At 38.0% G+C, this 23,180-nt stretch overlaps 4 protein-coding genes across 10 annotated transcripts in view; 2 read left to right on the top strand and 2 right to left on the bottom strand.

Moving 5' to 3' along the window:
- The window catches only part of LOC145487541 (uncharacterized), a 111,379-nt gene extending 91,293 nt beyond the window's left edge, over positions 1-20,086 (bottom strand). Inside the window, exons 1-3 of one of the 7 annotated variants that reach the window (XM_081466372.1) lie at positions 19,836-20,086; positions 4,578-4,670; positions 2,267-2,300 (exon numbers count right to left, since the gene is read on the bottom strand). In XM_081466372.1, the coding sequence (XP_081322498.1) occupies positions 2,267-2,300; positions 4,578-4,616 (73 nt within the window). In that variant the 5' untranslated portion in view covers positions 4,617-4,670; positions 19,836-20,086. Of the gene's footprint in view, positions 1-2,266; positions 2,301-4,577; positions 4,671-7,744; positions 11,263-11,286; positions 11,458-19,835 lie in introns of those variants that run through there. The other 6 variants (XM_081466366.1, XM_081466371.1, XM_081466365.1 and 3 more) reach the window with 6 other exon arrangements.
- Positions 1-23,180, top strand: part of LOC145487527 (uncharacterized) — a 572,009-nt gene that overhangs the window by 393,824 nt on the left and 155,005 nt on the right. The window lies entirely within an intron of this gene.
- LOC145487565 (uncharacterized) overlaps positions 1-23,180 on the bottom strand; it is a 400,759-nt gene that overhangs the window by 232,472 nt on the left and 145,107 nt on the right. The gene's annotated exons all lie outside the window — the stretch shown is intronic.
- LOC145487504 (protein EFR3 homolog B-like) lies at positions 11,538-19,157 on the top strand. Its single transcript, XM_081466308.1, has one exon. The coding sequence runs from the start codon at positions 11,624-11,626 to the stop codon at positions 14,084-14,086; it is 2,463 nt and encodes an 820-aa protein (XP_081322434.1). The 5' UTR covers positions 11,538-11,623; the 3' UTR covers positions 14,087-19,157.

Below are 23,180 nucleotides of genomic sequence, written 5' to 3'. Positions count from 1 at the left end.
GTAAATCCCATGATCATTTAGCAATAATAAATTTAAATCAGGGTCAGAGGACTCTTGGTTCATTTGCATAAAATTTTAGCTTGACAAAATCTAGGTACACAATAAAGATAAATGTTAATTATAAAGCTATGTAGACATTTAAAATGGGACTTACACATGAACAAAGAATATACACTGTTCAAACGTCTCAAGCCTGATGTAGCTCACCATTGATATGGAGCTTGCCATGATGAAATCTAGGTCTTTTTCCAGTTTCAAATGCTTCTTTCATAACAGATCTTAATTGTTTCTTCTTTTAACGGTCTTCCCATATCAAATCATCCGAGACGCGCACACCATTACATAGATCCCTCTTCTTTTTGATAACTCTAAACCGTTCCGGATGGTACAAAAACTTAGCCAAAATTGGTCTGGGAATGCCATCATCCTTGAAGGGCCCGATCCTGTGGGCGCTCTCGATGTTTGCTTGTAATTGGAGATCATTTCCTATGACATCACGGAGCTTTGCAATACAATCTTCGCCTGTTGATTCTGGGATGTTGTAAAATCTCAGATTGCAGTCCCTAGAATTTCTCTCCAGGGGCAGCAATCTCTCGTAGGTGTCATTGATCTCTTTTGCATTCTTGGTGATATCGTTCTCGATTTTGGTTGATTCTTGTGTTAGCTTCATGCAGTTGTCCTGTTAATACCTCCAGTTTTGTATCCAAAGATTCTTTCAGTTTTGAAATCAAGCTTTCATTTTCCTTAATTTGACTCTGAAGAGATGCAATGTCTCTTTGAATCTTGACTTGAGTTCCTCTCACTTCTTTCAGGTCGTCACTTATTGAACTTAACTGATGACATACAAAAGCCTCAAAATCTTCTTCCACCGTTTCCTTTTGTTTTCCTCTTTTTGCAGACATTATTTGTTAGTTGTTTAGTAAGTTTGTCAACGAAAAAAAGTAAGATTTACGTAAGAATTATGTAAGAGAAAGCAAGAAATTTCTCAAGTTAGCAGAGCCATCAAAAAACGCGGCCATTATGCTTGCTGACCGCTAGACATAGACATATAGATATATAGACATACTGACGACACCATTTTTGACAATTTTCCAAAGATTTCCGACCACTTTCCAAAGATTTCCAAAGATTCTCCAAAACTTGTCCATAGGCCTAGGTCAGATGAACGTTGCCAAACATTTTCCAAAAATTTGTGAAGATTACCAAAGATTTCCGAAGATTACCGAAGATTGCTGAAGATTGCCAAAGACTTTTGAGGAAGACCCAAAGATGTTTCGATGATACATCAATGCATCAAAGTACAATTTAAGAGACAAACTTGATATCAGTGAAATCATCGATATCTTCACTATTGAGGATATGCAAAATACGCCACTCGAGTCCCGGATGTGGTTTCGTATGAATTTTACGAGTGGTGTATTTTCCAGTAAAAAACTCTTGTCTATATAAGAAAATGTTCTATAAACACACATAATTCAAAAATAAACAGACACCCTACATCATACAAGTACGCACACACGCTTCAGTTCCTATTACCTCTCTTCTACTTCTAAATTTAGAGTTGATTATGCTAATACTAATACAGCACAGCAACAACACAAGATTGTATATCAACCCAATTTTTGTACTTCCCCATTTCATATATATTGTGAGTTGACAATCTATTATTTGATTTTATGATCATTGTCTCAAGTTGGTGTTCAAATCATTTTAATTTTGGAATTAAATGCTTTAATTGAAAGTAGAGAATTGTTCTGGCAACAAGAATATATAATACTGTTTAGCAGCTACATAGTAACAAAATTAATTATGGTTAACAAGCAATTAGAACTCACACCTTAGAATACCAAACATAAAATCAATATCTTTGTCAGAGGGGTATTCTAGTTGACTCCTTGATCATCATGCCATTACCACAGCTCAGAAATTTTTAGAATGATGAAAAGAAAGAAAAAGTGCCCCAAAGATGCTGGAGAATGACGGATGCTTTATAGGCAATTTCTTTAAATCAAAATTGCAACATTAAATAAATTTACCCCCAACAGGTTCAAGATGATGCAGGATAATTTTTTCCCAGTTGCTCGGTTGATTGCTCACTAACTTTTTGCAACAAAGAACTGCAGTGCAAGTTCTTTTTCAACAGAAGTATTTCAAGTTGAAACAATCTTCTAACATTTTCTGGTTACTGTAGTTTACATTATTGTGAGTGTGTTAGTGAGAATTGAAGCAAGCTTTACAAGAAAAGACATGAACTCAGTGACAGTACCTTTTTTACACTTCTCTTGATTGATCCAATAGATCTGGAAAATATTCAAGAAGAAGAAGAGTAAAAATTAATAACGAAAAAGTAATTGTTCATTATTATGCATTAATGCTCAAGAATAATATTATTCATCAAAATTTTGAATGTAGAAACTGTAAATCCTTTTTATGGGATCTCCTAAATTCACAGTTCTTTGCAGAGCACTCTACACATTTCACTATTACATAATTCTTGTAATATTCAGTCCTTCAAATAAAATGGCTCATTTAACGGCCTGCCGAGTATATGGAGGGTACACCACCTGAGAAGGGTTGTCTGAAAGCAATGTAGAACACAAATGAACACCAACCCCACCCATCAATAACCATACACGCACATGTTGCTGATATGTAACTGTCAACCTGCCCCAGTAAGGCAAAGAAATTATTACATGTACAAATAAACTTAAAAATACATGACAGCTGAAACAAACATGTAACTTACATGGGACAAAGACTGTTTCATTCAAACACTAGAGTTCTTGATTTACATACATGTTAATGCCACTATTCCATCATTCAAACTAAGAGTAGACGTAATGCAACCAGGTAAAAGGTAACACAAATACGCAAACAACAATATGGCGTAATTGAGGGGGACACAGCCCTGTGGCAGGTTTGACGCGACTTCATGATAGGTGCACAAACAAAAAGCTTCACTTGTTCCCCCAGTAACGTGGGAATAGACCAAGAGTATTGGCAGAGCCTTTCTTATCTCCCCAGCACAGCACAGGCTGGATTGAACAAGATAAAGGCTAGGATATAAGATGGCAAGACACAAGCAATGCCAAAGCTTGGGGGAAGTCGCTAGGCAGACTTAACCGAACCACAAGGAGTGACCTCAGTTTATTGGCAAATATTAAACAAAAGCCCTTCTCCAAGGGCTGTGTACTCTCGTGCAAGCTGCCAGTGTATTGAGATTTACATAGCAGGACAGTGTTTCAAAGTTCGACCAATAGGTACAGCTGTACTATGAACTAAATAGACGTAACGTGGTGAACTTGTTAGCAATGAATGGAGCTAACAAATATGTGGGCCAATCTAGGAGAAGCTAAGATATTTTGCTAGATTACACCACAAGATAGAAGCTAAAATACACACGTGAATAGTGTTTGTGCAAACTGCTAGAATGAGGGAACATTCACTCATGAATTGAGCATTCAGTATTGTACTATTGTTTATCCTACTGGATTGCATTACGAACGTAAACAGCCTAACCCTCAAGGGGTGTCATGTTCCATTAACTGCGTCTTACCAACCAGCAAAAGCATTATATATGTGTACAGTCAATACAGAACAAGACTTGAGGCTTCAAGATAATTATATCTAGCCCAATGATAAACCAAGAAATTTGCACATCTCACTTCAAAGTAAAGAGAAGAGTTCACACAAAAAAAGTGAAACCACATGCCAGACAATTACATGCTCACAACAATCTTATGTTCAGTTTGAATTATTTGTTTCAGTTGTTTGCTCGTCCCACAAGCACTTGTACTATAACACTGCCAAGGGTAAATAAAGGTTATATCACAATGGATCTGTTGATGAATTTCTGGCCCAAAAAACACACTGGACAGCTTTTGGTTAAAATTATAATAGCAAGCGAGCTTCCGACAGTTCATCATTTCTTTGATCTTCAAAGGTTATCCAGAAAAGAAATCTGAAGAAACCAATGGGTAATCCAAAAAAAGACCAGCATGGTCAAGATAAATTCATGGTCTCTAGAGTAACTGCCCTTAGCTCAGATCATTAAAGGAAAGATGACTAATATACACATAAAGCTCTAACAGTTTAACCCATTGACACCTGGAGATGTTTGGAAAAATGCATTTTTTGGAGATTTTGGACATTTTTAGCCTGGATATAAGCTAAATTAGCTCCAATCTACTCAAAAAGGCATTTGCAACAAGACAGCATGCCATCAAAGATGTGTACATTATTCATCGTGGTGTACAATAGGATAGATGAATTTTTCTCTCTTTTGTCTCACAATGGAGTCACTTTGAGATGCAGACAGATGTTTCGACTGCTATACTGCTAGTCTTCATCAGGCGATGAGGTCGGTTGTTGTGTGTCGCTATTTGTAGCACCTTGGTTCGCTGCTATCAGTGCATTTCGATCCTTATTATTATTCTGACTTTGTGATGCTGTTCCCTCATACGTCCGCATTCTAACTGACTGGCTGTTGTGCTTTCTGATTCTAGGTATCCGTGCTTCAGGAATTTCAATTCCACCATCTCTATTGATGTTATTTGGATGAAGTCTTATATGGATACCTTCCTTGAGCCTTCGTGTGTACCAGTGAGGGTCACCATCAATAAACTTGACTTTGTCCAAAATGGGTAAATGCTGCATCTTGTTGGCGTGTTCTGAAATTGCGGAGGCAAAACAAGACGGTGTTGTTCAGAAGATTCCTTGCGAATGCGGCAAAGTGTATATCTGAGAAACAGGGAGAGCTATGCAAGAGAGGATAAAAGAACATGACAGACATAAGGCTTGCTCGTACACAAACCTCCGCAATTTCGATCAATTGATGGATTAATTGATTGATTGAAGTCCCTTTTCTTGGATTTTGTATGCCTTTTAGGTGTTGGGTTTTCTCAAAGGCCCTTGTTTGGGGAATATATTCTGATTAATACTGTTTAAGGACCCTTCCAGGGATTTTGCTGCTTCTCAACCCTTTTAGGTTCCAAGGGCTTCAATTTGGGATTTTGTTACAATCTTTGCTTCAGGGTGGGTTAATTTTTTTCCAGACTTTTGATTCAAGTTTTTGCTGCACTGCCACTTGTGTCATCCCTTTTGTTTTAGCTATTTTGTTTTTTTTTCTTAACTTTTTCCTTCATCTTTTGTCAGTTGTTTTCATTGTTGCTTTTTTCGGCCTTATTATTTTCACCATTTTTTCATCTTTGTTATACATGTTTTTGCTTCTATGCTTTTGTTTTGGTTTTGTCTACTAATTAGCACTCCACTCTGTAATTTTGTTGTCATTCAGAACATAATTGTTTACCCTACGCAATAGTTCACACTTTATAATTTTATTTAAAGCTTGCTTTTTATACACATGTTCATTGTAACTGAAGAACGTCCTTGATGGAAACATTTTTATTAAATTCTTTAGCACTTTTTAGCCTCAGAAGTTGCCCATCCTTGCTTCTTTTTAACCAGTATCTTTTCATCCATGCAGTGAAGTTTCGACTGTGAATCTTCTAGATCCTCCTTAATATGTGTGTGAGTTAGATATATATAAAAAATTGTAAGTACAAGAGTGAATAAAGTTTGTTGTTGTTGTTGTTGCTGTGGCAACTTTGTTGGCTTGAGGCTTTAACAAACAGCTATTAATATATAATTACATTTAGTGTAATTTCAGAGCTGAACAACAAGTTTCCAGCAATCTGATTGGTTGAGCGATTCCTTATAGGACGCCATATTCACTGCTCCAGGCGAGGAATATATCATTTTCAAGGCCTGGTTACTAAGCTCACCACCTTTGCCATCTCGGCAAGTAAACATGGCGGACAGTTGCTGAATCAAATTTTTATTTATTCAAAAGACATCACTTCAAGTCCACAATATTTGGAAGGATGGAGAATTTTCAAAATGACTGCTGTCACCCTAGGACGAAATATCCTTTCAAGAACTCACATTCAAGGAATTCGTATTCAAGGAATCATAAACGTAGTCATTACATTGATTGCCAGCAGGTCAGATTGATTGACCAAAATTTATTTTTCTTCAGACTAAAGCGACTCATATTTTGACAAGGATGACAGCTGTGAATGAAGTCAACAGCGATAAAACAAAGGTAATGGATTAATTTATTTTTCGTAGTGTTTCGCTTGTTTGTTTTACTGCTGAACTTAATGTGTAAACTTTTTCACAATTAATGTACATGTAAGTTTATTATTAAAATTACGGCTGCATGCACATATGCAAATGAACAGTTGCGTCTGTGTTTCCATGTTTTAGTCGTTACTCTGTGTTTCACCTCTGAAAACTATACTAAAACAAGTACAGTCAAACCTGTATATAACAGCCACACTTGGGAAATGGCCATGTGACCGTTATCTACAGGGTGACCACTGTACACAGGTTTCCTTTAAACTCCCCTGGAAGTCAATAAATAGCATTTTTATGAGCAAATAATCACTCAATTTACGTTTTATTGACAACTTGATAACAAGTAACAGCAACGAAATAAACACGATAAAAAAAAGGCCCACGAAATGTCCGTGGTGTACTTTAAGGGAGGTGCAGTATACTTGGATGTACGTTTCCTTGTATTTATTACAATTTAATGGCAGATTTACAGAACAACAAACAAAAAAAGTAAGCCATAAGGATAATTTGTAAAAGAGTTGCTTGACCCCATATAAAAACAAACCACCTCATTAAATTATAAGGGAAAGCTTTTAACATAACAATATGGATCTCAAGAAGAAAAAAAAAAAATCGGTGATAGTTTTCTGACATTTCGGAGCTCCAAGCTTGATTTCACGTAGTATGTCATTAACTTTACTCAGTGTGAAAGAAAGTTCTCCACATTCACGTTTTAGTAATTGTGTTTAGTACTAATATTTGTATTTTTGTGACACCCCTGCTTTGGTGGCTGCTATTTAACAAGCTGATGAATAAAGCTTGTCATTATTTCTTAGTCATAATCCAGTTTCATGACCATTATATACAGGTAAAAGATAATGAAATTGTGCATTCAGGAAGTCTAAAGGGTGACCGCATCTGTTATATACAGGTGACCACTATATGCAGGTCAACTTAACAGTAAATATAAGGGACCAGTTTTGGGAAGTTGTTCAGTGACCGTTATAGACAGGGTGATCTCTTTATACAGGGCCGTTATGTACATGTTTGACTGTATTCGCCTCAGGCTCAGTGACCATTGGTGAATGTTCACCAATGTTCACCTCACCTTCGACTACAATTGTTAAATATAGATCTGTCTGTATTCACCAAAAAATAACCACTGAATTTGACTTGTGATAATCTTGATACAATTCTGTCCTAGAGCCAGCTTTCAACAAGGCTTATCACAGCTCAAGTAAGGGGAAATTTCTCTCCTCACAGTCTTTACATTGAATCAGTCAATTGTACAATTTAATTAAGAATGTTTTCAACATGAAATTTGAGTCTAAATCAACACAAACGTACACATATCAAAACCCAGGCGGAGAGCTGATCTACAGTTTTCTTTAAGGCCTGCATCATCCTAAATAAACTAAACAAGAGCTTCCTAGATCGAGAATCAATTTAACTTCAAGCAAACTAGGCCATAAATCTGACTAAGCAAAAACTCCACATGTTATTTTCATCAATTATTGACCAAAAACCACGCATAGAATTCCTTCCATGCTAGCGAATCAGAGAAATTTCTCATTGTCAGCTAAGGCAAGAGTGACTAAAATGGATAAAACAAGGAAATGCTACTCACATAAGATCTTGAAGTGATTTTCTTGACTCTGTTCATGGCCATGTTTTGTGCGCAAATAACAATGTCCAGGGTGTGCTTGAATTTCATCAAGCAGGAAAGTAGCATTTCAACACTACAGCAGAATTTTTCTAAGTCTTAAGCCACATCAAAGCAGGGTCAAATAACCCCAACAGCAGTTAGAAATGTCAAGTCCATTGCTCTTCTAAGCCCTAAATTGACACGGCTAAAGCTCTTTGCTGTCAAAAACAAGCACAGCATTATCGCCACAACGCACTTGGCCAAAATTACGGGGCTAAATGGCAACCCATTACCGTCTCAGGGTGGTTTCAAGTATGATAATGAATGATGCTTGCTACCAAATCATTAAACTTGTACTCTCATTGGACTTAATGATGTCCTCGGGCAGACTTCCCTTAAACAGCAGTTTTAGAAAGCTAATGAGATCAGCTCCTTCTACAAGTCACCGCACAAACCAAAATTCAGAAGAGCATAGCCTGGGCTAAACTTAAAACAAAATGAAAAGGGGACGAAGGGGGTGTAGCAATAAATAACAAAAAAAAATTAATAAATAAATGAAACATGCTGCAAGAAGTTCTCTACATTTTGTGCTAGGTGAGCTTTACAAGCTGCTGTCATCAGGAAGCAAAAAAAAACAAAACAAAACAAAAAACAACATAGCAGGTTACCATTGCAGAGGGTCCCCGACAGGCTTCACGGGATGCAGGATTTGGCTTTTTTTTGCTGTGATATTTGGGATTTAAGCTGAAAACAGGGGCAGGAAGCAGGAATTACAACTGCGAGTGGGAGTAGGATTTCATGTTTTTATGGGGTTGGGATGCAGGATTCGTAAGGGGAACAGAGCGGGATATGGGATTTCAATTCTTACATCACCTCATAAATCGTTATTGACCAGCACAAAAACCACAGTCTGTCCAGTTCCGATATTTGCAATGCTTGCATCTGTAATTTTGGTCCCCCGATCCTTTCTAGTTTTTCTAGTCTTTCAACCTTTTCCAGAGCACTTGGTTTGTTTTGGCCAGGATGGCCACACCGCATGGCAGTGATAGTTATTTACTGTACAAAGTATGTGACATTACGAATCGAATTGTGTCACCCTATATTTCGAAAAGGACGTGCGAGCAGGACTGCCTTCATTCGGAAAGAAAAGTTCTGAGCCCAGATTTCAAGGAAAGTGAATAATTTTTTTACAAACTTGCTCATCACATTGTCACCACAAAGAATTACATTTATACAGATTGAAGACTACAAGAGTTGTCATTACTGCAGGGACGATGAATCTTTACTTCACTCCTTCGTAGGTTGTCATATTGTGGTCGACTTTCTCCGAAAAGTGCTATGCTGGTTTATTGAAAGGGAAAACTCTTCCATCACATTAAACTCAAAAGAAATACTCTTCGGGACAGCTACTGATAATGACAATGAAATAAAAAAACTAAATTTCTGTCTCCTCTAAGCCAAATTCTACTTTCATTTCCAGAAAATCAACCAACGTGCATGTAATTGGGATGTTTTTGTCCAGAAACTAAATTTTATCTTGAAAATAGGAGGTTTCGCTTAGTTCAATTTGTCCTCTACTTCTCACATTAAAAAAAAAAACTCACAAAATTTTCATCTTAGCAATTATGTAAATTGAATAGAATATATCCTGTAGAAATCAGTTGTAATTGTATAGTATTATTATTAGTACAGTAGTTACCCATAAGTGTTGTATGCAGTGTTATGTTAATGTTGATAAAAAAACATATTGTAGGTAAGTTTATCGTAAGTATTGTATTTAAGTAGTATATTGTAATCAACATATTATAGGTAAATCTTTGTTAAAAAAAAAGGTGTGCCTATATCATAAGTTGAGACTCAAAAAAAATTTGTAGTCAAGCAAAAAAAACAGGAAAAAATGGGCGGGAAAGCGGGATCTGAGAACCCTATTGTGGACCCTCTTTGCAGTCTTAGTTGAAGCTTATATTGATTACCGATTGTCATGCATTAATCGGACACACCTGAAATTATGTTAATACCTCCAATAAACTGACCCAACATATAATGCTTACCATAAATCCTCGAATTAGCGCCCATTAGGCACTTATTTCAAATTTAGGAGAAGATGGGGTGTGTTTAATCAAGAGGGGGTGTTTATTTAATTTTCCTCAAATTGTGCCGTGACATGATCACTTTTTCAAAACATCATCTGCACGTAAACAACAACATAAGCTGTTTACTGACATAAAAAGCTGATCCTAAACTTTAAATCAAGGCACCGTTAGTACTTGTAATTTTTTTTCCAAACTTAACGTGTTCACAAGCTGAAACAATGCACAAATCTAATACTACACGACGAAAACTATACATCCTTTGTTGTCTCATTACTTGTCCACAAAATGGGGGGACGGGAGGGGGGCCCTTATTCGAGGGGGGGGCGCTTATTTTAAATCTTGGCCGATAGGAGGAGCGCTTATTCGAGGATTTACGGTATTCACTAAAGAGAGAGTCTATTCTCAGGACGTAACATGTCGATTATTTCGATAGTCGATAAAAATCGATCATTGTCGATCGTTGTCGATACTAATTAATCGACAAATTTCGGAAATCGATAAAAGTTGATCACACAATTTATTGTGATTATCGACTTTGTTGGATTATGATTGATTTTGATCGATTTTGATCGATTTTGATCGATTTCAATCGACAAGTATCGGAAATACAAAAGACGATGTATGGCGTAGGCATATGTAGGTTGTGGACTGGTACAACAGTCACAGGTGCAAGGAGAAGCAAGGGGCATACAAACCCAGCGAATACAGCACACCTAGCGGAGAGGGAGGAGAGTCGTAGCAACTTGTATTTGTCAAATGTTGAACTGAACAAAAACACTGATGAAATAAAATGTCAATTTACTTTACCTTACTTCTTAATTACTTTGCTGGCCTCGATTTTTTCCCGCATCTAGTCTAAACTTTGGCCCGTTCTGTCCCCCTGAAGAAACACGACTTTGAATTCCCAGGATCTCTCATCTCCCCCGCCTAGAGAGACTCTGGGAACTAGGTTGATTCGAGTTATGTTATAGGTCGCGATTTAGTTCAGCTGAAACTGTTAATCGATCATTTCTCAAGGAAATTTAAACATTTTGTTCTGTAATGAATAACAGACCACTTGGTTGTTCAGGTTTTTATTTAAGTTCATTGTCACACAGATTTACTTTAGAGCTGTTTAACCTCGGCATAAAAAAAGTCATTGGAGCTATTATTGGTTTGGTTACTTGAATTTTGTAGCTGATTGAAACATTTGTCTGCATTTTTGTCGATAAAATCGATAATCAGTTGAAAACCTTGTGATTATCGACTTTTATCGACAAATGTAACTTGTCGATTGACAATTATCGACAAATATCGAGTACTATCGACTTATCGACTACGTTTTCGATGATCGACTTTGATTTGTATGTATGTACGTCCTGTATTCTTCGTACTTGTACTGAGCTATTCCTACAGAGGAAAGCGGTTTTTAAAGCTGAAAACCAATCTTACCTTACCACATGACTTCCTTCGCCTTGTGCCAAATTTCCTGATTCTGATACAGTCATCTCGGCTGAATGAGATGACGAGCTTTCCTGAAGTTGAGCCATAAGTTGCCTTAAATTCTACATATCTGAAAGGATCTGAAAGTTATTTTCTCGAATGTGGCGCCCCAATCTCGTTCCCAGAGCCCACGTTACCCCTATCCAGGCTAAGCAGAATCTGGGAACTAGATTGCGATCGCCCGCAAAACTTACTATAAATGTCAGCGGTTGAGTATGAAGTATGCGCATCCAGTATGCGCATTCAATGATCCTTATTAAGCTCCTCCCATACCTTTCACTGCAAGATGGCGAGTTCTCATATATGTTCCTGCGTTGGTAACTTACGCCCTCGTTACAGACGCCTAGTAGATAATATCTATCCTGCTGATTCGCGCCAAGGTTTGGTTAAGGCAAATATGGACAAACTGATATTTTACGCTCTTTCATCGCCGGAGAAGCTGGACAGAATCGGCGCTTATCTGGCCAAGAAGTTAAACAGAGATGTGGAACGCAGAAGGTTTGGGTTCGTTTTTATTACCGTGGAAGCTCTTGATCAGCTTTTGTTAGCATGTCATGCTCCTAACTTAAACTTGTTTGTCGAGAGCTTTCTTAAAATGGTACAGAAACTGCTTGAAAGCTCAGAGGCTGACTTGCAGGTTCTCGGTAGTACATCCTTTGTGAAGTTTGCCAATATTGAAGAAGACACCCCCTCTTACCATCGACGGTACGATTTTTTCGTCTCTAAATTCAGTGCAATGTGTTGGTGTAGCACTGGGAATGAGAAAGATTGCTTCAGGATTCGTTTAGCTGGTCTAAAAGGACTACAGGGTGTTGTGAGAAAAACTGTATCTGATGACCTTCAAGCCAACATCATGGACGACACACATATGAGTAAGATTATACCGTCCTTGTTGTTTGTCATGGAAGAGAGCTGTATGGCTAAACTTCCCAGTGATCAAGATCTGCAGAGTTCCAACACTGAGGAAGATCCAGCTTCTCTGGCAGAATCATGCCTCCGAGAATTAATCAACCGAGCTAGTTACGGAAACATAAAATCAATAATTAACCCAGCACTCACTCACTTTGATAAGAGTGAGCTTTGGGTACCCAATGAGTTTGCACTGAAGATATTCAATATTGTTTTGTACTCAGTGCAGAGTCAATTTAATTACATGGTCATTGAGAAGCTCCTGTCCCATTTGGATGATCACATCAAAGACAAAGCCAATGTCAAAGCCAGTATTGTACAAGTTTTGGCTGCTTGTGTCAAAATTGCAAGTAACAGTTCCATTGGTCCAGCAGTGTTAGAAGTTTTCAACACCCTTCTTCGTCATCTTCGAACATCTGTAGATGCCAGATTTCAGAGTGGAAGAGTGAGTGATTCTGATGATGATGGTAATGATGAGAAAGAATTTGAGGAGTCTCTGGTCAGTACAGTTGGAGCCTTTGCTGCAGTGCTTCCCGACTTTCAGAAAACTGACATCATGATGTTCATAATGGGAAAATTTCCATTGCCAAATGACCAAATTCAAAACCATCACCACTGTAGTCAAGAAAATCAAGATCACACCAGGGTGTCAGAAGGAGACAGAGTTCTCCAAAAGATGTTCCTTCGCTGTCTTTTGAGTGTTGCTCAAAGCTTTGACTCCATCTCCTTTTCCACTACCTTTTCTCCAACATTTCTTGAATCCTTGCTTCAAGCCACCATTGTTGAAGATTCAGTTGTAAGAAGACTTGCCCAAGAGGTTCTTTACACTCTGCTTGATCGTCATGGTAACATTAATAAGCTTGGTGAAAATGGAGTCTTAAAGAGAGGTCAAGAGATTAAGTTGACAACTGAAGACCGTTCTAAACAGGACCTTGTTTTTTTAAAAAAGAACAAGGATGAAATCCTCTGGTATTTGTATGAAAGTGCTTGTATGCCTTCAAATACTGTGGAAAACATTCTTGCCATTTATTTAACTTTGGCTGTAATCACTGTAGAGGTTGCCTCTGATTTTGAACTTATTTCAAACATAGTGCATTTGGCATTTGGACTGCAAAGTGTTGCTCTGGATGATAACTTGATGTTACCAAGCATGAATCGTTGTGCTCTTCATGCTCTTGTTGCAGGATATCTCAACGTTGTCGCTCACCTTACAGGAACTGAGGACCTCAAAGAGTATGTTTTGCTAATAATCCAACTGAGAGAAAAAGAAGCTGACTTTTTGACACCACAAAGAGCTTTACTATCTACTGCTTATAGCTTTGTTCTGTCAGCTCACAGCATTCCTAAACATCTTGTTTTTGAAATTTCAAATGTTAGAGAAGCTCTTCCTGATGTGGGATGTGATAGCAGATCACTTAAAACACCATACAAACATCAGCCACTGAAAGAAGTTTTGAATCAGCGACTAGAAAGTGAATCTGTGGTGTCTAACATGAACAATGAAATTGATGCAAATCCCCCAAATTCACCTGGAATACATCCATCGGCACCAAAGGAGAGGATAACATTCCAAATACTGAAGGATATCATTTCAGAAAAGCCTTTGAAAACCATTCACCAAAGTGGAAAAGATGCCAGACAATTTGCAGCTAGTTTTACTGAAATTGCAGATGATGCAAGTGCCAGGACACACGAATTCACTTCAAAGGTGCTAACTGTACTAGATGCACTTAACACTCCACTACAATCCAGAGCCCTGAGTATTTCAACTCAGAGTTTGTCTTCAAATCCTGGGGAGGAAAGCTATGTTATGAAATTTCCAAGACAGTATGTTTACTAGCTCAATCCAAAATCAATTGAAAGTTGAACCCATGATTTCAAACTCTCAGGAGAAAGACAAATGTTCAAATTAATAGTAAGGGGGTGGTCAAAATAACCAAGTCATATAAAAATAGGTCCACAATGCGCACGCGTCTCTCATACATTTACTCCCAACTGAAGCCATTGTCAGAGATGGAGACTAAAATGAATAGAGAAGTGGGAAAAAAAAATGCGCCCTCCTGATGATTTGCTCTTCTATAAAAATAGGTCCACTCTGTGAACTTGTTTGGGCTTACATGTACATTTACTTTTATTCCATTTGGTTAGAGAGTTAGGCCCGTCCCAAACGCCGCTCAATTATGCGCCGAACCTAACCGATGAGTTAAGTATGGCAGAAGAGCGGCGTTTGAATCAGTTTGGTTCAGCAGGTTAGGTTTGGTGCGGCAAACAACATTAAATTCGGCAGGGTCTGTCGCACTAGGCGACGTTGGAGCGGCAGCTGATTCATACGGCGTTCTCCTCGTGTGTTGAACCTGATGCATAAATTACTGTAATTTATTTTTCATATAACAGGACTCGTGATTGGCTCAAAATTGAGTGGCATGACCAGTCATGCATGAAGCTCAAAGTCGTCACTAAAAATAAAGACAAAATACCAGTATGCCTTCGATTTATAAGAAGTGTGACTGTACAAGCGAGTTTCTTTAGCGCAAATTCATTTTTTGCTTTTCCTTCATGATAATAGCCCAGCTTATTAGATTTCCCTTTAAAAAGTCAATTTAACTGGGAGAAAACCTCTCTAAATACAAACACTGAACCTCGAGTTTGAATTTGCTTCCCTAAATTTTGCCATAACAGTAGATAACAGCAAAATGTTCGTCACAGTTTTTCTATTTGGACAGAGTTCGTGAATTCAGAACACATATTTTCTCGTCGAAAATTGTTACCACTGGCTTCCCGAATTAGGCTCAACGCAAGTACACTGTCTGAACCAGCCGTGGCTCCAAAGTCACTCTAAAGTCGAACTTAATCAAGTTTGGTTTGGCACATGAGTGGAGTGGTGTTTGGACCGGGCCTTACTCTGAAGAAGAAGGTCACTCCAAAAAAATAGTTTTTGTCAGTGCTAATAAAAACGGTACACTAAGTTAAGGACAGTGCCTACTTTTGTTAATGCACACACGTTCTGTGCATCATGCAAGCTATGGTTAAAGCACCATGCGTGCGCTGTGGTTGACATTGAGGCAATCAACTACGCTATCACGTACACGACTAAAATGAAAGCAAAATTTTCCTACTGTGACCAAACCAAGTTTAATGAACCTGTACTTAAGCCAGGAACACCAGAATAGCAGCATATTGCTAACCTCTAACTGTTTGTCTTCGAGCTGAAAACCTAGCTGTTATCTGTTGAAAATTATACTGAAATCCAACTGTAAACATGTACCTGCAGATGGCGTAGTGTGCGCAAAACAAGTGCAAGATACGCAAATGTCTTCCTTACTGGGGAGGTGACAGGAAAAATTGTAACAGGCACCGTAAAAATTTTCAAAAAAGATGAATAACTTTAAAAAACATGCGGTTACCCCTACTTTTTATGTTATGAAATGGAAGTGGCAAGCCTATTCAACACATGTTTAGTTTCTGGTTGTGAGCAAAAGGTATTTAGACTGAACCAGAGGAAGGCTGTCAGATGCTAAAAGCGCTGTTGCAACGATTTTGTTATTAAAAAGATACCAAAAATGGTTTTTATGTTACCATTTGCCATGTAGTTTAAAGATCATTTTAAATGCGTTTACTTTTCTGTATGCAAATGCAAATTCTAAGGAAATTTGTTAAAAAATATCCTTCCTTCTTTTTCAGAAAAATGCTGATGTCAGCATTTTTGATGAGATTCAAGGCTAATTATCTCGAAAAAATGCATGGCTACCCCAATTTTTCTTTGTGGACTGCAATAGCCCTTGCAAAGAACTACTTCTTGCGCGTGGTCCTAACCTAGTGCAAAAACCTTTGTATTTAGTAGGCATTGTCCTTAAGCCACTCACTGAAGTTTCAGCTTCTAAAGTGCAGGTTTTTCTTGTGAAATTTGTCTCCAAAGAAGCCCAAACTCAGCATGATTGCCACCATTTACTCAGCAGCTTGGCCATGTTTTTGTGATTCATTCCCTCCAAGGGATTTTGTCCATGGCTTCCAGTAAGCCTTTTAGCTACCACTCTAGGTTATGGTTATTCTTGAGCTGTATTTCGAGCTGAACGTGCTCCAAACCCAGAAAATGATAGCAGTGAAGATAGGGAAGTGGATAATTGGTTGGGAAAAAATACATTTTGCTGACCTTGTGAGGGATGCCAAGTCAGTTGCAGGTTTTTCTCCTTCCTGTTAATTTCAAGTTGGATGGATTGACATCACATAAACACAGCCTGGCTGCCAAGTACAGTTTCAAAAACCCAATGTTTTCTTGCTATAGGTGGAGACAAAAAAAGTAAGCTTTTTGGAGTGACCTTTAAATGCTACTATTTTGGAGTAAAAGTTCTACAAATGAGTAGGCATTAACTGGAAAGATTAGTTTTTAAAAATTAATGAATTAGGTAATTGGCAACAAGGCAGCCAATCCCTGAGGTGAGGTTGCCTCGTCGGCACCATCATAGAGCTGCTTATTCATGTGCCGCTTCATGGATTTCATTCTTGTTTAACAAAACGAAGATTTAATTGGTTTCAATTCTTTCTGTTTTGAATGAAGCAAAACACAGGGCTCACAAAATGCTTGAATTCCAGCTTGCCATTGGAACAAGTAGCTCTCAAATTTTGCTTATCTTAGTTTGCTCTTTCAATGATTTAGTTGGTAGACGACTTGCCTGATACCTTGCCCATTGGGCAAGTGAGAATGAAAAGCTGCTTGTCTAGCAGAAAAATCTACTTGTCCTAGACAACTGGTTGGCACTTGTTTCAAGCCCTGAAAACATAGTATGCAGCATTTTTACCTGTATTTTTTTTTAAAACGAAACAAAAACTACTGAAATAAATGCCAGGGCAATGTTTTTTAATTGATTAAAGGCCGCATACAAAAATTCAGCTAATTTGGCCCAAAATATTACCAAAGTCATCACTTAGCCCCATTTATCACTAGCTTCTTCGATTGGGTGTAAGTAGTACCCCATGTTAATTTTGGTCAGTGATGTTGCCTTTCTCACATTCACTCCTCATGGTTTGAGCCACATCATCCAGTGTTGTTTCTGATATTACAGTTGAGGTATTGTTATAATTACTTCATTCAAAGGGCTTTTTAGGTACCAATTTTTTTTTTTTGAAATTGTATTGTAAGCAGCAGCTGATCATATAATGGGGTTATACCCATAAAGTTTGCTTCTTGAATTATAACTTGGGTGTTTGCTTCTCAATTTTGAACCACTGACCTTAAGGTGGCCGAACACAGTTTTCGCGCGTGCTTTTGCTGATGTAATTCAGCGCGCGCACAAGGATTGCAAAAAAGAAACATGCCGTCAATAGAGCAATCGCTTTATTTACTCAACACCCACAGTGTCTGTGCTATTTTTCTCTATAACTGAACGCAGTGTATTGATGGCGTCAGTCTTTTATCACAAAGATATGTAAGAAAAGGTAACAATGCAAAGAACCCAGCAATTCCCAGCTTTTTCTTTGTTACCGAAAGAACCCAGTTAAATGCAGCGCATGCGTAGTAAGTCAAAAAACTGCGATTGAGTGAAAATTCCACTCTCGGAAATACGCCTATTTCTCGAGAACCACTCATTAGAATTTCACGAAATTTGACACGAAAATACTTTAGGAAATAAGTAACTGGAGTATTGAAAATAATTGAACTTTAACAAAGGAAATTCTAGATATTCCAGTGAACCTTCAACAAGGGATAATTAAAGATGTCTCTGTTGAATTATTAGCAAAATGGTGTTAACTTGTGAGAATCATTACAAGCTTGTTGCATGCCAATTATAAAGAAAATCTAATGACTAGATTTTCTACAAATAAACGAAACCGATTTTAAAGCCCTGTTTATATTTATTGATGTTGCCATGGCAACAGCACATACGTCAGCTTAACTATCAAAAAACCAAAGTTTGTGTTGTTAACTTGCTTGCTGCCATTTTTGGCGACCGAGAGATCAAGGGTTTTAGAGAAAAAGGTGAATGAAACACAGGTATCAAAAACTGTGTTCAGCCACCTTAATTCCAAGCCAGTGTGTTTTTTCGTTGATTGACATATTCTAGTTTCCAGTCTGTATTGCGTGCACTCAAGGGTTTGTTTACGTTTTTGTTTTGATCGATGTAAGACGTCACAATGTAACATTGAACAACTTCTTGCTTGAGGTAAATTCACAGTTTCAATTCCTGTAAACCGCTGTTATGGATGCAGAGCTTTATACTTCATTCTTCTGATAATAATATACATGAAAATATTACTCGATTCTGATTGGCTGAGAGTAGTGCAGTTCAAGTGTAACACAAGTGCAAAAAGTGTAACACCGGTGCAAAAAGTGTAACACCAGTGCAAATTACACATCGTAATTATGGATTATGATTGGCTGAGAGACAATAGGAAATTTTCCAAGCCAATGATATTACGTAAAATGATGACGAAAGTTTTCTCGAATGTGAAAAAATGGCTTGAAGAAAGGTCTTCCGGCACTTGCTCCACGCAAATGTTTTCTTGTTTATATAATTAATAAGTAATCATATGGTTTTTCTCATTCAATTTGGAATTAATTTGCACTTGTGAGTTTTTCAAAAAGCTGAAATTGCACTCGCCGAAGCGGCTCATGCAATTTCAACTTTTTGAAAAACTCACTCGTGCAAATTAATTCCAAATTGAACTCGAAACCGTATGATTACCTATACTAATCAGTGGATGAAACAACTTTGAAACTGTAAGAATTTAAAATGCCTCAAAGGTAAGTTAATCGGTTTGTAACAAATAATATCAATTGGCTTGCCATTGAGTGAGACTAACAAACATCAGTGAGCTGAAACTTTGCAGTACGGAATAGAAATCATCTATGAACAGATTACTGTACACATCTTATTATAGCACGAGAATTGTCCTTGAACACTAGTGTAGCCTGTTTCAGAAACTGAAAAGACAAAGTGGGTAGACAATATTTCTTGATCACTTAGTTTAATACACTTATTATGTGGTAAATCATCATTCTAAGCCACATTCTAAAAAGAACAAATAATTTCACCTTGTTGGCACTTGCCAGAAGGTATCCCTAGTACAGATTTTTTTAGATTGCTGATATCAACATAGATGAGTAGTTATAAATTCTATTGGCAGAAGAAGACTTTGTTCACAGATGTCAAACTAACTTGTACATGAAGTGTCAAGATGGTTTGCCGGTAAGTCAGAAAAAGACAGCTTTTCAATGGTATTGAATCACACTGAGGTTCTGATTAGTTTCTCCCTTGACTTTACTGTCAATTTGCATACATTATGTACTAGCTGCTGCTGGGTGCAAGAAAAAGAAAACATTTTCAGCATTTTGTATGGGTAGTAGTTTGCATAATATTTTCTGCACAGAGGAGTTCGTCCTGGTTTGGTTTTAAGGTTTCAATCAGTGGCTGCCAGCATACAGTAGTTACACAAAGAGTTGTGCGATACTGCTCAACTCACTTAAAACATTTTGATCCGATATTGATCAAACACATGGCAATAAGTGTTTAATGAAGTGTGGAATCTTCCGCTTCTCATCGCTCGGTGTGCCTGACTTCAGCTTACTAAGCTTTTGTGTTTACATCACATACCTCTCGTTGTTGTTGGCATCAGAATTGTTTTGTCCCGACTTTAGAACCCCGGTAACTCGAACTCGGATAACTCGAATTCCCCCGCTAACTCGAACTGAGTCTCAATTCCCTTGGATTTGACCCAACTTTTCAGTCATTACTCGAGTGTAACTAATGTGCGAGCCTGCGTGGCTGCGAGCCGGAGTCGCGAGCCTATTTTTGCGAGCCAGAAGAAACAAAAGATTGCGATTTTCTTTCGTGCGTGAAATTTCGCGCAAGTAGTTTTTCCGTCTGTATCAAAACGGATTCTGAAGGTCAGTTTATAGTTTCAGATATGAGCGAAATTTTGAGTTTCCCTCACAAATTTTCGTGTCAAAATATTGATTATGTAAAATTGACTAACATTCAAATAAATAAACAGGGAAACGTTCTAGTGAGGCGAATTTTAGGTAATTATAAACAGTTATTGGTGGAAGTTTTTAAGATATCCAGAATAAGCAAGGTCTCGGTAAGGGTTATCAGCCGAAGCCGAATTGTTTTATTATACATTGAACGAAAAAAAAAGGAAGTCATGTTTTTGCTTCTTCACTGACGGCAAGCAATACAAAGCGCGCGAACTTGACATGATTACCCTTAGAAATCGTGCACCGCGGTCATACATGACATGATTACCCCTGACCTCGAGTGTCCTTGACATGATTATCGTATAATCTGCAGCTAGATGACGTCACAGGCGCTGATTTCGAAAATTCACTGTACGCTTTCAGCCAATCAGAAAAGAGATAGTGACTTCAATGTATAGTAATAAACAATTATTGCATGAGGTTTTTGTGATATCTAGAATAATCAAGGTTGAGGTAGGGGTTATCAGCCGAAGCCGAAGCCGAAGGCTGAGGCTGATATGTACGGGTCCGCAAATGATCCCCAAATTGAACCGCAAATGATCCCGGACCGGAAATGATCCCCATATTGGACCGCAAATGATCCCGATAAAATAATAAGGAATGGCATGGATTTATATCAGAGGAGGGTGAGAACATATACAAAAATTATGAACTAAAAAACATGTTTTATCATTTTACAAAGAAATATTCCACAGTTGCTGTTTTGTTCTTCGAACGGTTCAGATCGGTTTAACTGTCACGCAATAAAAAAATAATAATAAATCGAAAACCAACCAATGGAAAAAGCTAAGAAATTGTGATGTACGCTACAGAAGATAACTAGATAAGACACTTCGCCAAGTTTTAGGCCTGTGCGCTTCCCCAAACTTCAGTTTTGTTCAAATTTCCAGTGCTACACACTAAGGTGTTTTACAGAGTGATGAAGCGTTGTAGGCTTGTGGGTCTACTCAGGTGACAGCGTCTTCCTTAATAGTTGCTTCATGGTTAGATTTTAGAAGAGTGGCGTTAATGGCTGATAAAATGTGATTTAACTATAACACCGAAATATCAATGTTTAACAAAGGAGGATATGTAGCGTATGTTGCACTGATCATAATTTTACTGAGAACTGCAAAGAAATGCAAGCCAAGTCGTGTTCTGATGATTGAGTGGTGATATTCATAACATCGTAGTTAGCGACAAAATTTAGTCGAAAGTATGAAAAAAAAAGCAACTTGTAAGCCATTATAATTATAAGATGGCTTTAATATAAACATCGGTATTCACGTACGCCAATTCCTTATCCACACCATCCCATCATCCATGCCATTTGTTATTTTTTAGTCGGGATCTTTTGCGGTCCCTATCGGGGATCATTTCCGGTCCGGGATCATTTTGCGGTCCAATTTGGGGATCATTTGCGGTCCGGGATCATTTGCGGTCCTGGGATCATTTGCGGACCCGTACAGATAACCCTTACCGAGACCTTGATTATTCTGGATATCACAAAAACCGAATCTAACAATTGTTTTATTATACATTGAACGAAAAAATGGAAGTCATGTTTTTGCTTCTCCACTGACGGCAAGCAACACAAAGCGCGCGAACTTGACATGATTACCCGTGACCTCGAGAGTCCTTGACATGATTATTGTATAATCTGAAGAGATGACGTCACAGGCGCTGATTTCGAAAATTCCCTGTACGCTTTCGACCAATCAGAAAAGAGATAGGGGTGTCTGGAAAACCCGAATAGCGAATAGGGAATAGTCGCGAATAGCGAACAGCGAATAGTCGCGAATAGCGAATAGTGCGAATAGTGCGAATAGTGCGAATAGTGCGAATAGTGCGAATAGTCTCGAATAGTGCTAATAGTGGTGAACAGTCTCGAATAGTGGCGAATAGCGGAAAATAGTGGCAAATCGTAGCAAATAGGGTACCTAGTATCTCGCAGTCAACCTCGCAGCAACGTAAGATGGGATTTTCCCGCTAAAAAGTGTGCTAATAGGTTTTTGGCCTGGGAAAGCACTTCTGTAAAAACCTGGGGAAACTCTCTTGCTGCGGGGATCAGTACCGGATCTGTTACAGGGAATTATCTTCAGAGACGTCAACAGCACTCGGAACTTAGGTCCAACGATATCTTTTTAATCCAAGAACACAACCAGAATCCAACCAGAACATAACTGGAATGCAACCAGAATGTAACTGCAATGCAGCCAGAATTTAACCAAAGAATATTACGGGATTACGTAAGGCTATTAAAAAGTCTTAACTAAACATTGTCTAATACATTTCAGAAAGCTCGATTGGCTATAACGGAATTCATCGTTTACAAGATTAATAACTTTCAAAACAATACAGGTAGATAACAGTTTAACAAAAGACTATTGCAGGTAGTAATTACAGTTCAACGCTTATTACAGTTATGATCCCACAAAAAACTAGCAGGAGTCTGTTACGGTTAATTAACTGGAACAGTAACCTGAACTCGGAAATGCAAAACGAGCTAAAACTAATACATCTACGTTAGATTTCTATATTTTCTGACAGCGAAAGCAAATATGTAAAACATACTTAATTATCTTATTTTCTCTCCTCACAAAAGCACAGACGCTTATCAGGACAAAAGGTGTTTCTAAACGTAATTTCTTCTGTTTTAACCGCTACAAAAGCATAAATACGTCTTTGTTTGGTTATCCTTGTGTTTTCTTTTTTTTTTAATGTCGGGTCGGCGATGGACAGCCCTAGCCTGAGTCCGGAGAAGAAAAGGTAATAAATTCACTGAAATTCTGTGGCTTATTTGGATAATTATTTGACGCAGGGGTGGTTTCGCCCCATGGCGAGTTCGCCCCCACCGAGTTCGCCCCTACATCGACTCAACTAGATCGAGTTCGCCTCCAACCAGATCGAGTCGCATATAGAGATAATTCCTCGTTCTTTTACCCACTGCATCTTACAGAGGTACTATTCTATGGAATTTTCT

This window comes from Orbicella franksi, chromosome 5 (assembly GCF_964199315.1).
Source record: "Orbicella franksi chromosome 5, jaOrbFran1.1, whole genome shotgun sequence".
In the NCBI taxonomy this organism is placed as follows: Eukaryota; Metazoa; Cnidaria; class Anthozoa; order Scleractinia; family Merulinidae; genus Orbicella; species Orbicella franksi.
Note: the sequence above shows the minus strand (reverse complement) of the source record. Positions and strands in the feature narration are given on the sequence as shown.

Excerpts from the sequence above, each read along its gene's own strand:
- LOC145487504 (XM_081466308.1), top strand. The coding sequence starts at position 11,624 with ATGGCGAGTTCTCATATATGTTCCTGCGTTGGTAACTTACGCCCTCGT.